Source organism: Grampus griseus, assembly GCF_964374135.1.
Source record: "Grampus griseus genome assembly, chromosome: 3".
In the NCBI taxonomy this organism is placed as follows: Eukaryota; Metazoa; Chordata; class Mammalia; order Artiodactyla; family Delphinidae; genus Grampus; species Grampus griseus.
Genome location: NC_139019.1, coordinates 28,221,763 through 28,238,360, shown reverse-complemented (window position 1 = coordinate 28,238,360; position 16,598 = coordinate 28,221,763). Strand labels below are relative to the sequence as shown.

General features: G+C 45.7%; 1 protein-coding gene across 1 annotated transcript in view; it reads right to left on the bottom strand.

Moving 5' to 3' along the window:
* RAI14 (retinoic acid induced 14) overlaps nucleotides 1-16,598 on the bottom strand; it is a 147,218-nt gene that overhangs the window by 109,572 nt on the left and 21,048 nt on the right. Inside the window, exon 2 of the mRNA XM_082652304.1 lies at nucleotides 5,205-5,287. Coding sequence (XP_082508430.1) covers nucleotides 5,205-5,240 — 36 coding nt within the window. The 5' untranslated portion in view covers nucleotides 5,241-5,287. The remainder of the gene's footprint in view (nucleotides 1-5,204; nucleotides 5,288-16,598) is intronic.

The following is a 16,598-nucleotide window of genomic DNA, read 5'->3' as shown; positions in this document are numbered from 1 at the left end:
TTAAATACTCTCATTATTTTTTGCATGTATGGCAGGGGAGGGAGTCTTGGGCATCTGTAAAAACTTATCATAAATGACGAAAAACTCCTTGAAAAAAATACCTTGGCGGAGGTGTCGATTATTGACCTTCATGAGAGCTATTCTCTCAACAGGCAACAAATTCCAACTCCTGTCCGAGCAGGATGTGTCTGGCTCCTCAAGGTTCACGGGGTATGTGCATTCTTTGGCTGAAAGCTGCAGTCCTTAGTAGCTGCTACAGAAAGAAATACCATCAATTTAACCTCTCGTGGAGCCAGCCATTTTCAACTGGCTGCCTTTATCTTTTGTTTGTTTCCCTAAATGGCACGTCCACTGCTTCCCTATTATAATGGAAAACAGAATTGGGAACAAATCTTTCATAAAATTAAACACACACCCACAGAGTAAACTCTGAAGGCCTCGATCATGTTTGAAAGGCAGTTCTCAAGATTTGTTACAAAGATCTTTCAACCCCTTTTCCCATCCCTCAGCCTCCACCCATTTCACTCAAGGCACTAAAAATTGGCATTTACAAAGAAATTCCAGAAGCCTGAGCATTTTATTAGCAAAGGGAAATCCCAACCTTCTTGGCCTCATTTCTCATGATGACAGCTCATTTTTCCATGTGGAACCACGTACTAGTTGCTGCAAATATTTAAAGAGGTAAAGAAGCTACTTTCAAACTAGTCATAAAAGAAGTAAATAATGATGATTTAGTACTCTGTGCTTACTTTATAAGCGTAAAAAGTCAAGTACATCCATTTTTAAAACTAGAATGAAAAATTTATAGTGTTCTTGCTAAAAGACTCAGAGCCACGCCATGGGCACTTTCCTGGGCTCCTGAAGCTTCACTGTTCTGCATAGCAAGGGCAAGTTTTGGAAACTGAGTCTACCCACTGTGCTTCACGGCCGGCTCCCCTGCATTACCCTTTCCTCTGCTCCTCTCCTAACCATCGTTCCAAATCCTATGCACCCCTGAGGCCTGGAAGAAGCTTCACCTCCATAAAGCTCCCCCCAGTTTTCCCATTTCCAGTGATTTACCCTTCTCTGAAAATCTATAGCATTTATCATCCAGGTCTCACAATTCAACAAGTGGTTCTATCATCCTGGAGATCCTTTTACTATCTATATTATACATGGTCAGTATTTTGCCTTAGTTATTTCCTGTGTGTAGCTTTTCTCCTCCCACCTGGGCTTATGAGCTTCTTCAAGACAAGAACCATCCCTCACATTTCTCCCGTATCCTTTCCAGTATCTAACCCAAGTTCAAGGATGCCCAAAATCAAGTTAGCAATGGGAACTGGAAAATGTCATCCACGTTAGGATTTCTCTGGCCTCTGTGGATTATCTGCTCACAATCACGTTTAGGGATGAAAGCAAGGAGACAAGGACAGGATCTAACCACAGCCCAGGGAATCGGGCCCATTCCCCTAGGTCACACACATAAACCCACCCTTGACTTAGCAGCTGTCTGAGTCAAGGGTTCCAGAAAGGACACTCGGAGGAAATCTCTACCCGCATGATGGGCTTGGTGCGGCACAATGACCTTCAGGCCATCCACGGGGGGCTCCTTTGGGCCACACTTGTCCTTCCTCACTCCTGGGATTTGCTCTCAATGGCCACAAACTCATCTGGCTGCAGACCTCCCAGACGCAGGCTGGCTGAAACATGATCACGCCCGCGGGTCACCTGCCTTCCCTTTATGAGAGCACGAACATGATCTGCTGTCCCTCTTCTTCCTACCCCCCAGAAACACAAAGGGCCCTTTCTTTCCCATTCTCCTTTCAGCCTCACACAAAGACAAGCAGGAATATTTGATGGCCGAGGGTTTACGGTTGTTCTTTGAGAGAGACCACTCACTTCAGGTAAAGGAGATTATAGTTTGGCTCACTGAACTGAATATAAACAGTTTAAGACTTGTTTTTCTTGTAATAAGTGGTACATGTGGGCGCATACACGTATACCGAAAAAGGCAAACCCCAAGGCACTCGATGAAAAGCAAAACTCCCTCCCGCACCCACTCCTAGCTCTGAATCCCTCCTCAGAGGCAGCAAGTGTTAGCAGATTATTCCGCCCTCCAGACCACATACACCTTTCAGCCTACTTTTTTCATCGTGGATTTCTTTCTTGAAAACCCTAATTATACTCTTGACTCGTGGTTTACTTTTAATTAGCAATTAAATTAGCAATTTTAAAAAATTTTCAATTTTAGAAATATTCAAGGTCAGTAAAATATTTCACACAGGAAATAAAGTTGGCACCAACAAAAATGTGACTTTGCAGTCTGCCCTATTTGACTATTTTAAATTTTAGACACAAATAAGAATTCCCAATGGTCACGCAGAATAACAGAATTGAGAGAACTCTAGTTGTTTCTTTTGTGCCACAAGCACTCGGGTATCGGTCTCATCTCAAATCTACTGCTTAAACGGAGAAATACGTGTTGTAAGAGAGAGGAGGCCCTCACTGCCCAGGCTTGAGCTCTGAAGACCCCTCACGATACCCAAGCAGGAGGCAGGAACCCTCCCGAGGAAAGCCTGTAGTGAGTCTGAACCTGTCTGCCAACCACAGCGCTGAAGTCCTCTGAACTACATCGTGGGTTTCTGATTAAGAAAGAGGAAGAAAGATTTACCAAGCACCTCCTGAGTGCCAGGCCTAAGATGTGTGCCTTACAGACATCAGCATATTTTAACCTTCACAACAACTTCATGAGGCTAATACTATTTTCTCCGCTTTTCAGGTGAGAAACCTGGGGGTTCAGGGAAGGGTAGAGACTTGCCCAAGGCCACGGACCTCGGTCCAAAGTCACTTTTCCAAGCTACTGCCTGGACTGCTCTGTTTCATAAAATCAAACCTCCATCCAAATTTCCTCTTTCAGGAAACCTGGGCTCTGGAATCAGGCTACTTTGGCACAAAAACTAGCTATACAACTTTGAGCTAGAGGAACCCAGGCCCAGGCAAGGGACTGGAGCTCCCTGGGTCTCAGTTTCTTCATCTGGAAAATGAGCCTGACAATAATACCTACCACATCAGGTCTGTGGCAAGATTAAATGAAGTTCACGTAATGAGCCTGGCATAGTGCCTGACATATAGTAAATACTTCACAATGGTTAGCTCTTCAAGCTGGGGTTTGAAATGGTTTTCTTTTTTGCTTTTATTCCCTACGTCTCACAGTACAGTGATGGCACTCTGGGAAGCAATCTGGGATGAAACTGGGGAGCCATCTGAAATTGTCTGGCCCCATAATACCAATTTCTTTTGCTCTCCTCCCCCAAGCGTGCTCCTCTAATGTTTTTCCCCTTTGTCCTAACTGCCAAAACCACAGCCTTTCTGCGGCCAAATCCCAGATGCTTTTAATAGTGTTATTACTGTGACTTTTTTCCCTAAATCATGGAAATATTTCAGTTTTTATTTAAAAAAACTAGATTCCAGCAACACCCTCTCTAAGGCCACCAGTTTTTAATTTTTAAACCAAAAGTGTACGCTATCATTTCCCCCTGCCCCTGTTCATATACCATGGAATTCTAGACTGATTAAATTTTGCTAAATCAATCTCAATTTGTGCAAATGGAAGGTGCCCAAATTCCCTTGGAATGGAAAAGGTATTTGTTAACCTGGTCACGCAATTTACAAACCCGCATCTGCTCGACTGGGCAACATTTTCCATTTAATTGCCTTTCCCTTCTTAACTGAAAGTCCAATGAGGTCTGCAGGTTGTAGCATCATTGGGCCAGCAAATGAGGAGGTTGAAGGGGGTTTCTCTGGGGATTGGCAGGGACAAGGGGTTAAGGAAGTCAGATGACCAAGGCTCTCACTCCGGCCAAAGGCTAGGTGGACGACTTCAGCCAAGTCTCTTCACATTCTCTGAGTTGTAGTTAACTTACCTGAAGAATGAGGAGAGGCTCACTTTTTCCTAAAAATCCTTTCTAGCTCTAACTTCTTTTCAGCACGACAAGATTCTGCAATCATCCCACAAGCATCTCATCTGGTCTGGGCCTTATCAGGGCAGTAAGTTACATGTCATGATGCAGCCTCAGGAGATAAGCTTCAGCCAAAAGGAGGTGTGTGTGGGTGTGCGTGCGTGTGCGTGCGTGTGCGTGCGTGTGTATGTGTGTGTGTGATGTTAGCCATAAAAGACACGGCCTCCACTTATTGCAAAAATGCGGCTGTACCAAGCTGTCATATAATTCATGGCACAGAAATAAAATCCAGGTTCACCTTTAACTACCTAATGCAAAACGACAGCCAAGCAAACCCAGTAGGAGGGTGACACTTCTGAGCTTCCATCTCACACACTTCCATGAATTTCTCCCATTCAACCATTCTGCTCCAAGCATCTGGAGTGCAACTAGTACAAGACTGGAACCTCGGCAGCGTTTATAAGGTGACCTTTTGTTACGATAGCATCACGTATAATCCCGCTGCTATGTTATCTTTCTCCATTTTCTCCTCTGGGAGACTTTGTCTCGTAATTCTGACATCATAATTGGTTCCTCCAATCTAGTCTTTTATGATGAATAACAAATGAGGAAGAACCCCAGGAATGCTGGGAGAATAAAGGTGCAGGCAGCAATAGATATTGCTGTTTCACCACAAGAGCCTAACAGAATTTAAAAGTTTTCTAAATGCCCAAGATGAACCTTGCTAACACGTAATTCCTAACCACTTTCATGAGACTAGCTTCCTCTAAGAATGACATTCTGAATCAGATCTGGGGGGACTTTAACGATGCTGAGGCATTTGACTGATTCTTTTTGTTAAGATGTTTAATTTCGGCCGATGTAAGAACTGGTAGGCTGTTTTAAGGACTTTAGCTTTTATTCCAAGTGAGATGCAGAGCCGGTAGGTGGAGGGGGGAGGGTTTGAGCAGTAGTCTCATTAGAATTTTAAAAAGAATACTCTGGCACTCTATCGGGAATCAAGGAGGGAGGAAAAAGATGTTTAATTTGACTGTTGCTTTCTCTCCAAGGCACAGATACCAGGAGTAAAAAAAAAAAAAGTCATTTTCGGAAGCTATACACACATAGAGCAAAGAACCTAGAACACGCCGTTCACAAAAGCCACCCTGAGCTGGGCCCCAGAGTGCTTCTGGCTTCTGTAGTTGATTAACACAGCACCTTATCAAGGTATGAGGGAGGGTGTTGTTGCAGCCCCAGGAACGTGGGGGGAACAGCCAGACTACTTACGTCACTCTTCCTGAACTTGGCTTTCAAGCTCTTCATGTTTAGTCCATTCAGCCTTCCAGAGCTCTAGAGGAGACTTTCAGCACCTAACCAGAGGAAGAAAAGAAGAAATTAAGTATCTAGGTTCCCAAACAAACACTATAGATACTCCCTCCTGAATGGATTAGGACTTCGGGCCATGGGTAGGCGACTGGGGTTGAGTCAGGAAGCTGGTCAGAGTTAAGGGCTGGGAAGTGGTAAAGAACATACGTTATTCCCGTTCGTGATACTACCTGGAACCTTCTGACATTTTCAAGTTAACCGAAACTTGAAATTTTATCCCAACTTCCCATTCAAAGTAGAAAAAGCTTAAGTAACTGCTGACCTGTCACTGCACAAAATACAGTATCCATGTGCCTAACTCACTCCTCTCCACATCCTTCACATTATAGTTATACCCTCAACCTCCTCTGGAAGGGCCACCGTAGTGAAGCATGATAAGGAAAACAGTTCATATTCCAGATGCCATTCATTCCCTATTTATTTTTCTCAGTGTGGCTTCTTTCCTTCCCCCTCCTAGATGCACAGGGCAATGAGTGAAAAATGCAAGAAACAACAAAACCTCCCTCACTGAATACATCATTCCTCAGGAAGCCACTCAAAACAGTGAAAGACTCCCCCCAGGTCGTCGTGGGACCCAGTGATTCAGAGCCAGAGCTGGAAAAGTTTTAAGAAACCACCTCATTTAGGAGGGGTCTGTGGTCCCTTCAGAAAGTGAAAGTAATTTTTGGAATGACAGTATATATGTACTTTTTTTAAGAGAAGAACGTTCCTATATTCATCAGATTCTGCAAGGGGGTTGTCACCATCCAAAAGGTAAGACTATTGATCTAGTCTAAGCCCCTCATTTTCCAGAGGTCGAGACAGAGCCTCCTGAGAGAAGTGAAGAAACCTGTGTGCATTCCCAAAACCTCTGAATGATAAAAGTCAAAACCAGACCCCAAAGTCAGACTGACGGTTGAATGCCTTTTCCGCTGCCCTACAGCTTTAAAACTAAAACCCAACAGTAAACTGCTGTGCTAAAATATGGTACGAACTTGATCTTTTCCATCTTTAAACCTGGAAAATGTACAGTGTGGAACCCTCCCGTTCAGGTCAAAAAGGCCCGAAAAATCTTTGTGCAAGTTCCCATCACCTCGTAAGTGCTCCGGAAATGTAACTTCAAGCCTCAGTTGACAAAATGAGAACAGGGGACATCAACAGTCCTGTCCATTTGAGGACTAAGGAAGGGTGGTAGGATGTTGACCACAGTTGACCATCATTTTTCAAAAGCCTTTCAAGGTCATCATGTTTCTCCACCATCCTTATCATTCTGGACTAAACCGATTTGAGGAAACAGAGCAGGGGAAATGCAAGCAACTGAAAGGCTGGACTCATCCCTCCTCAGGTCTTCATCGCCACCTCCAGAAGTGGTCTAGCAGCTGCCTGGCTTCTAATCTGTTTACTTTCATTGCTGCGGCTGCCCTTAAGCAGGGCCCTTGGGCGAATGGTACCAAAACCCGGTCATCATAAAGCACCTCGATGACATTAATCTGGAGGCCACACCATTAGGCAGCCTCCCTGTGGTCCCTTTCAATCTTCCCAGCCTCAGCAGGGGTGACAGAATGTGTGTTGCCTTGGAAACCACACACACTGTAATTACACCTTGTTAACTGCCACGTATTTAACCACAGGGAAGGCTGGGCTGGGACCTGGACAGCAAAGTACCAACTCCCAGACAGTGTTTCTGGAAGTTGGCCCCCTCCTTAATCTGAATCAGAAGGACCTGGGGACAGTTTGCTAAATGCAAAAGTCAATGGAAATTGAATCTCAGGACCAGGGCCCAGGAACCTCCTTGGTTGAATATTTACTTGGCATACAAGTTTGAGAACCTAGAAATAAGGTACATGAAACAGGAACTATCCTTATCAAAGTTGCGTTGGTTTATAAAACAGCCCTTCTTCATGTCAAAGCAAACCACGTTTGATGAATCCAAGTAGAAATAATGACAATCAGATGTTCCCAACCTGTCACTGGCTCATGGTTCTCCATCAAATGTAGCTAGAAAACAGAAATCGCCCTTTCAGTTCAATTCCTTCCACCCTCTGGGAGAAGTGCTAATAACCAAGAAAAGAGGCCAAATCCATGCAGCAGGAAAAGAAGCAAAGAGAAACCCAGGCTTAGATAATCCACAAACTGTGTAGCCCACCAAGGTGGAACCACCCAAAGCATTCCTTCAGGCAAGAACGCAATGTCTTAGGCGACCAAGTTGGGTCGGATTTTTGTTTGAGGTCACGTTGGGGTGGGGGTGGGGGGGTGTTCGTGGGCGTGGTGCCAGTTTTTTGGGGTGTTTGTCTTCGTGTCTGCTGCCCCCCAACCCACCCCCAGCATGGCAGTGAGAAGTATGCAAACGAACAATTAAGACGATTAAGTAAATAAAGCAAGTAATTCCAAAAATTCCCAGGGGGAGGTAATTAACTGTGAAGTGAATGTTTTCCTGGAATCAAGGCTCTGGGTGTGTGAGAACTGGGTGGTCCAAGAGTATAACTCCAGGATGACAGAGATAGGGGTCAAGGGTAAAGAAGTTCTGGAAACCCACAGAATAGTAACTTCAGAAACAAGAACTGTAGCTGGGGGTAATTCAAGTTAGTAACAGATCACAGCTTTCTCAGTATTGGTAAAAGAACCTAACCCCTGGAAGCCAGGACTAGGGAGAAGTCACCTGCCCCTGAAATGATGCTGGGCTCCCTCTGCCTCAATACCTCTTCCTCTTCCCCAAGAGGACCCAGGAGTCAATGAGTGACTTGCCTTCCTTGGGTCAGCTGGAATCTTACAGCTCTAATTCCCAAATTCAAACTTCCAAAAGCCAGACTGGATAAAGTGATATCTATCAATTTAGCCAGGCTACACTAATAGCAGTCCTTGGAAAAGTCACTTAATCAAGATGCTTAGATCAAAAGAGCTGCGGTGAAGCCAAATTAATTGCACGGGAGTCTCATTTGAATGGTTCAAAAAGAGGATGAAATGTTTCACGTATATGGGAAAGGGTGTTTGAATCACATTCTCCCCTTTCAAGCATGTCTACTCACTGAGCAGAAATGTTAGTCAGTTTGCTGCCTGCGCAAACCCAGAATAAGTCACTGAAACACAGCTTCGTCACCCGTCATCACGTGATGTCACTCCATCGCGGAGGATGGAGTAGGGCAGAGATGCACAAACGTGCTGCCCTCTCATCTGAAATACTAGATCCAACGAACAGGGTTTGTTAATCCATTTTCCCTTTAAAAATAATGTAACTCTCAATCAAAGCTTAACATGAGCTACCTTATCTGATATAATTCTAGCCTGAATCAAAAAAGCTTGATATTAGCCTATAGGGCTACAGTATGAACTAATAAGTTAGACTTCTTTGAGTATTAAAAATGACTTATAATAGGGCTTCCCTGGTGGCTGTGAGTCCGCCTGCCGATGCAGGGGACACGGGTTCGTGCCCCGGTCCAGGAAGATCCCACATGCCGTGAAGCGGCTGGGCCCGTGAGCCACGGCCGCTGAGCCTGCACGTCCGGAGCATGACTTTTAATAGATACAGAGTTTCCTTTTGGGGTGATAAAAATGTTTTACATTTACTGCCATGATAGCTGTACAACCTGTGAACGCACCAAAAGCCATTCAACTGTATAACTCAAATGGGCAAATTGAGGAGGATGCGACTGAACAAAGCTGTCGTTTTTTTTTTTTTAAGTTTAATAATCTCCATTACCTCTCCGATGCTTAGGGTTAAAAAAATTCCAGGTTAGAAACGTCTGGACTGACTGAAAATGAACTTCGAAGGAACAAAGGCTAACAAGCAGTGCCCTTAGTGCTAACATGTGGTTGCTCCTAGATTCTCTTTTTTTTTTTTCTTTTTTTTTTGCGGTATGCGGGCCTCTCACTGCTGCGGCCTCTCCCGTTGCGGAGCACAGGCTCCGGACGCGCAGGCTCAGCAGCCATGGCTCACGAGCCCAGCCGCTCCGCGGCATGTGGGATCTTCCCGGACCGGGGCACAAACCCGCGTCCCCCGCATCGGCAGGCGGACTCCCAACCACTGTGCCACCAGGGAAGCCCTAGATTCTATTTAACCATTTCTCTACCATAAGCCACCCCCAGCTGAAACGGTTAGAAAAAAACGCTCCTGTCTTCTATCTTCCAACCACTCCTTCTCCCACCCGCCCCCGCTTCCATCCCGACATATGACGCAAAGATTATCTCATAAGACAACACTGGCAATTATGTCAGCACATAAGGGTCCTCCTGGAGCCCCAGCCAGGTATTTGGATTCTGTAATCAGAGGTGAGGCTCAGAAATCTGTCATTTTTCTTTTTTTTAAACTTGCCGAGTGATTTGGATGCTCAATTAGATTGGGAACCACTGTTCTAGACTCAGTGGTACCATACCTATGATTGACACCTTCACTAAAGATAATCTAGAGACATTGTATGAGTAGATATAATAGACCCACGTTTTTGAGCATTGACTGAACCTTTCGAAATATTGTGTGGGGTGAGAGGGGAGCCCTCTACACTGAAATCTAGGAGAGAAACTAGCAGGTTTCCCATGGCCACTAAGAAACGATATGAACTCGCAAAGGCAGATGGCAGTGGTACCCACATGTACATTTTCCTGAATCACAGGAATGTACTGGCATCCAAGATGCCATATCCCAGGATTCAAGGGCAGTGGTTTAAAACAATTCCCTGTGAATCACCACAGCATTAGAGGTGAAAAGAACATCAGACTTCAAATCCAAAGCCCTGAAGAGGATACTGAACCAATGCAAGAAACTAAAATTAAAATACTTCTCTCCTTGCCAGCATCTACTACCTATTCTCCCTCAAGTACCTGTTTTCTCAATCATCTCTCTCCCACAAACATGGAATTTGAACCAAAAGCTATGAACGCTCGATGCTTTCAATCTGGCAAGACAAACACTATAAAAGGTAACTCCCCAAGGAGCAGTTTGGATGGCATGACAGGCTCTCTCGTCAGGGACATCTTTATCTGGAGAGACCTTTCACAGCATCAGAGACATGTTCACCATAGGGGTAGGGTCTAAGTGGCTATAAAGGAAACTCAGGATTTGGGCAAGCTGATGAGAAAAGGGCACCTTGTCAGGCCTTTCCCACAAGATCGGGTACACCCATCTGAGGTTTCCCAGGCAAGGGTCAGACACCTGTCCAAGCTCTGCCCTCAGTCCTAGAAGCTTCTCTCAGAAGGCTGTGTAGGTATGGTGGGAATCATTGCAAAGTTCTCTCCAAAGATCCTCCCCCAATCTCCACACACCCTGGCCCTTTTAGACCTTGGATGTGAGCGAGGGGTTCAAGGGCCCCAATACCAATTTTTGACAAATCTGAAAGTGTACATCTCAGGCTGTTTACGTTGGAATGGAGGATTTTCAGGGTAGAGTTTTCATTTTGCTCATTACTCGGGTGCTAGCCATTGGCATAAAATCGGTAAGTGTTTCCTGAAGGAATGTGTAGGACAAAGATACAGGTCAGGTGCCTGGGTAGCCTTTAGACTTTGCCTTTGACCTCAGCAAGGCTCTCTTTGGTCCCAAATGGACTGGGTTAGCTGTACTGGGGTTTGAGTAAACTCCGTGATCAGTTTTCACATCTACATGTGAAAACACTAAGAAGTTAAAAACAAACCAACCAACCAAAACCACCACCTCGTTTGGCCTATGAATCTTACCAGGCTGGCCCTCCTTTCCCCTCCTGCCTGCCTCTCCTCTCTCCTGGCTGTGCTCCTCCTGCAGCATCTCCCTAAACACATGCTGAGCTCGGCCAAGGGAGCTGACCATTCCAGTAATGGAATGTAAGAGTCAACAGAGAGCAAGAACCATCCACTAGCATCCTGGGGGCAAGCGCTTAGGACAGAGATTTTATCAGCCTGATACAAAGCAGGCCAAGGACTCCCCCAAATCTACATGCCTGGTCTATTATTATTGCATGAAATTCTACCACTTCCAGTCAGGGAGCTTCTCAACAAGGAAAGAGTCCATCCTGGCCATGCCCAAGTCTTCACCACTAACCTCAGCAGGACTCTCTTCGTGGTCCATACTCAGCAGAAGTTCACTGAGGCTGAGAGAAAGGATGAGTGATCAAGCACTGAGTGTCAAATTGCAAGCACGAAGATAGAACAGACATTTCATTCCAAAGTAAGCGGCCAGTCCAGCACACATAGTTTCAAAGGATTTAGCTGAAAACTGGTTAACAGAACTCTCAAACCTTCACTCACGTCCGGGGTTTAAAAGGAGCAGAGCACGTGGAGAATGGGGGCGGATCTTTCTTCAGAGAGAACTATGCAATGATTGCCGTCACGCCTACTCAACCTCATGAGAAAGGCCTACAGGACCCCTTGGAGAGACTGGACAGGGGTCTGATCCTTGCCTAGAAAACCTAAAAGGTGGGAGAGAAACTGGCCTAAGCTGTGAGAATGGGGAAAAAAAGGAGCGGCGGCTGCTGGGCTGTGATCAGCCTGAACGCTGGAGTTTATCTGAGCACAGATGTACGCCTCCTGTAGACCAGATGTAGACAATTCATGAGAGACGGTAGTAAGCTGTCGTGGATCCTGTCTAACACAGTGGATTAGAGGGTGAAGAGAGCAGGAGAAACTGATTCCCAGATAGAGAAGCAGCAAAGCAGAGGTGAGTACATCACCTGCATCGAGGGAATCAGAGGGGTCCCCGGTGATGGTCCAGGAGCAGAAAAAGGAAAGGGAGAGGGATCTCCAAAGCCCTCCTCGACTGGTTTGCTAGGGCTGCCATAACAAAGTATCACGATCTGGTGGCTTACGCAAGAGAAGTCTATATCCTCACGGTTCTGGAGGCCAGAAGTCCAAAATCAGGGTGACAGCAAGGCTGATTTCGATTTTACTCTGAAGCCTCGCTCCCTCGTTGTGGGTGGTTTTCTTCTCCCATTGTTTTCACATGGTCTTCCCTCTTTGTGTGTCTGTGTCCTAATGTCTTCTTATGAGGACACCAGTCACACTCATATAACCCTATTTGCCTTAATCACATCTTTAAAGACCCTATCTCCAAATACAGTCACATTCCACAGTACTAGGGGTTAGGGCTTCAACATATGAATTTTAGGAGGACAAAATCCAAACCATCATTCCCCCCAAAAGACCCCAAGAGCGAGAGTCAGCTCAAAACATCTATCAGGTTCAGAGAGCACAGCACTATCTTGCTATGTACCATCAAGTAAGAACTTTTTTTTTTTTGCGGTACGCGGACCTCTCACTGTTGTGGCCTCTCCCGTTGCGCAGCACAGGCTCCGGACACGCAGGCTCAGCGGCCATGTCTCACGGGCCCAGCCTCTCCACGGCATGTGGGATCCTCCCGGACCAGGGCACGAACCCGCGTCCCCTGCATCGGCAGGCGGACTCTCAACCACTGCGCCACCAGGGAAGCCCAAGTAAGAACTTTCTTATCCCTATTACTTCGCATCTCCCCACTCCAACCCCCGGTTTACCATTGCAACCCTGGGGGGGTGTGGTGGGAACAAAACGTGACCATTAGATGAAGACAGGAGAAGAGGAGGAGAAAGCAGGGAAAGAGAGAAAAGGAAAGATATTTTCTTTTAAATCACATTTGAAATTTTAATTTTTATTTGAAATCAGGCATTCCAAGTTCTAAACTAAGAGTATTTAGCAATTGAAACTGACTGTAGAACTTTTTAAAAATCTAATCAGAAAAGTTACAGATTTCATCGAGAAGCAAGAGATAGACTCACTTCACTGAAAAAGTTTAAAGTGTCAGTGGGACACAAACAAAGCTGCTTTATGATCACAGCTTAGGTGTCTCATTTATTCAGCAAAGATACATATAAATAAATGAATGAATGAGTCAACACACATGCAAACTTTACTAAGAATTAATTATGGGCTAGATGCTTCCACATATGTCATCTCTTTTATGAATTCACTAAGGTGCAGGTGTGTTAAAAGAGTGCCCAGATGATAAGGAAGAGGGAAAGGTAAGGGGAAAAAAAGACATAAGCAATTGTTTCATTTTGGCAATGAATCTTTTCTAAAATACTCCAATATCTTACTTCCTCCCTCCAAAATATGATCATGTTCTTTGAAAACTGTAAATGCCATTCAGATTTTGTATCATAATAATCATGAAGTAAAACTCTTAAGAACATTAATCTCCCTCCCTATATCCACAACTTGCCTTTATTCGGGGATGACATTTCTTTTGAGAAACAAATACATCATTCTTCTTTAAAAATAAAACCTGCCATCAACCAGGACCGATCTTGGTCCATGAATCAGTCAGAGCCACCAGCACTGGTACGAAATTGGCCGGGGCTCTGGTAACACTACTATCTGGGCTGTCAAATCGCTGCTAACATGCTCTGATAAGCCTACCAAAGGAAAGCCCCAAGGTTACCCTGTGTCCTAAATCCATCCAATTTAAAAAGCATGGGCTTAATCAAAACAAGCTACCTCTGGAATATAAAAATCACTCTAGGACTAAGAAATTCCATGTGATTATCCCTCACATTGAGTTTTTTTTTTTAATTCATTTATTTATTTGTTTTTTGGCTGCATTGGTTCTTCGTTGCTGCGCGCGGGCTTTCTCTAGTTGCGGCGAGCGGGGACTACTCCTCGGTGCAGTGGCTTCTCTTGTTACAGAGCACGGGTTCTAGAGTGCAGTTTCAGTAGTTGTGGCCCACGGGCTTAGTTGCTCCACGGTATGTGGGATCTTTCCAAACCAGAGCTCGAACCCGTCTCCCCTGCATTGGCAGGCAGATTCTTAACCACTGTGCAACCAGGAAAGTCCCTGAGGTTATTTTTTAAGATGATCTCTAAAATGCCGTTCCTAGTGTACGTTTCCAAATCTTTAATGCTGGTGTCAACAGCTCTGTCGAAACACACCATGTGTCCATCTCTCAAGCAAAAAAGGCCGCCCTGCACACACCTAGTAATCAACCCGAAACGGTAAGCATATGTGCTAAGCACCTTACCTTCTTCATCTCAAGTCCATTCCATGGCTTTTCCCCATCTTAAGATCCAAAAGAACCAATCAAGTTTAAAAAGACAAGGCATGGGACTTCCCTGGTGGCACAGTGGTTAAGAATCCGCCTGCCAATGCAGGGGACACGGGTTCGAGCCCTGGTTCCAGAAGATCCCACATGCCGCGGAGCCTAAGCCCGTGTGCCACGACTACTGAGCCTGCACTCTAGAGCCTGTGGGTCACAACTTCTGAGCCCACGACCCACAACGACCGAGCCGCGAGCCACAACTACTGAAGCCCACGTGCCTAGAGCCTGTGCTCTGCAACGAGAAGCCCGCACACCGCAACAAAGAGTAGCCCCCGCTCGCTGCAACTAGAGAAGGCCACGCGCAGCAACGCAGACCAAACACAGCCAAAAATGAATAAATACGTTTATATTAAAAAAAAAAAAAAAAGACAGGGCCACCCCGCAAACGTTACTAGTTAAAATACAAAATGTGGAAAAAGCAAACAGTTACTGTGGCAAGCAGTTTGGCAGCTTCTTAAGTTAAGTATAAATTTACCATTCAGCCTGGCAATTACACTCCTATGCATCTTGCCAAGAGAAATGAAAACACACGTCCACACAGAGATTTGTACGTGCACGTGTAGCAGCAGTGTTCATAATTGTGAAAAAGTGGAAACAACTGAACTATCCATCAATCAGGTACACAAAACGTGGCATTTCCACACAGTGGAATGCAGGACTATCCAGCACCAAAAAGGAACAAAGTGTTGATACATGTGGCGCAAAACCATTGTGCTAAGTGAAGGTCAGACACAGAGGCCACATACCGTAAGATTCCATCTGTATGACACATCCGGAACTGGCAAATTTATAGACAGGAAGTAGATTAGCAGTTGTCTAGGGCTGGGAACGGTAACAAGGAGGGACTGCAAATGAGCATGAGTGCTCTTTTTGGGGGTGAGAGATGTGTTTTAAAACTCACATTGACTCCATTAAAAAATTCTGCCTAGGGCTTCCCTGGTGGCTCAGTGGTTGAGAGTCCGCCTGCCGATGCAGGGGACACGGGTTCGTGCCCCGATCCGGGAAGATCCCACATGCCGTAGAGCGGCTAGGCCCGTGAGCCATGGCCGCTGAGCCTGCGCGTCCGGGACGGGAGAGGCCACAACAGTGAGAGGCCCGCATACCGCAAAAAAAAAAAAAAACTCAGTGGTGGGAGGGAGGGTGGGAGGGAGGGAGACGCAAGAGGGAAAAGATATGGGAACATATGTATATGTATAACTGATTCACTTTGTTATAAAGCAGAAACTATCACACCATTGTAAAGCAATTATACCCCAATAAAGATGTTAAAAAAAAAAAAACCTCAATGGTGGGAGAGGAGGAACCAAGATGGTGGAGTAGAAAGATGAGCTCTCACTCCCTTTTGCGAGAACACCAGAATCACAACTAGCTGCTGGACAATCATCAACAGGAAGACACTGGAACTCATCAAAAAAGATACTCCACATCCAAAGACAAAGGAGAAGCCACAATGAGATGGTAGGAGGGGCGCAATCACAGTAAAATCAAATCCCATAACTGGTGGGTGGGTGACTCACAGACTGGCATACACTAATACCACAGAAGTTCACCCACTGGAGTCAAGGTTCTGAGCCCCACGTCAGGCTTCCCAACCTGGGGGTCCGGCAACGGAAGGAGGAATTCCTAGAGAATCAGACTTTGAAGCCTTGTGGGAATTGATTGCAGAATTTCGACAGGACTGGGGGAAACAGACTCCACTCTTGGAGGGCACACACAAAGTAGTGTGTGCATGGGGACCCAGGGGAAGCAGCAGTGACCCCAGGGGAGACTGAACCAGACCTACCTGCTAGTGTTGGAGGGTCTCCTGCAGAGGCGGGGGTGGGCTCTGTTTCACCGTGGGGACAAGGACACTGGCAGCAGAAGTTCTGGGAAGTACTCCTTGGCGTCAGCCCTCACAGAGTCTGTCATTAGCCCCACCAAAGAGCCCAGGTAGGCTCCAGTGTTGGGTTGCCTCAGGCTAAACAACCAACAGGGACGGAACCCAGCCCCACCCATCAAGAGTCAAGTGGATTAAAGTTTTACTGAGCTCTGCGCACCAGAGCGAGTCAGCTCTACCCAACACCAGTCCCTCCCATCAAGCCTCTTACATAGCCTCATCCACCAGAGGGCAGACAACAAAACAAGTACAAACCTACAGCCTGTGGAACAAAAACCACATTCACAGACAGATAGACAAGATGAAAAGGCAGAGGGCTATATACCAGATGAAGGAACAAGATAAAACCCCAGAAAAACAACTAAATGAAGTGGAGATAGGCAACCTTCCAGAAAAAGAATTCAGAATAATGAT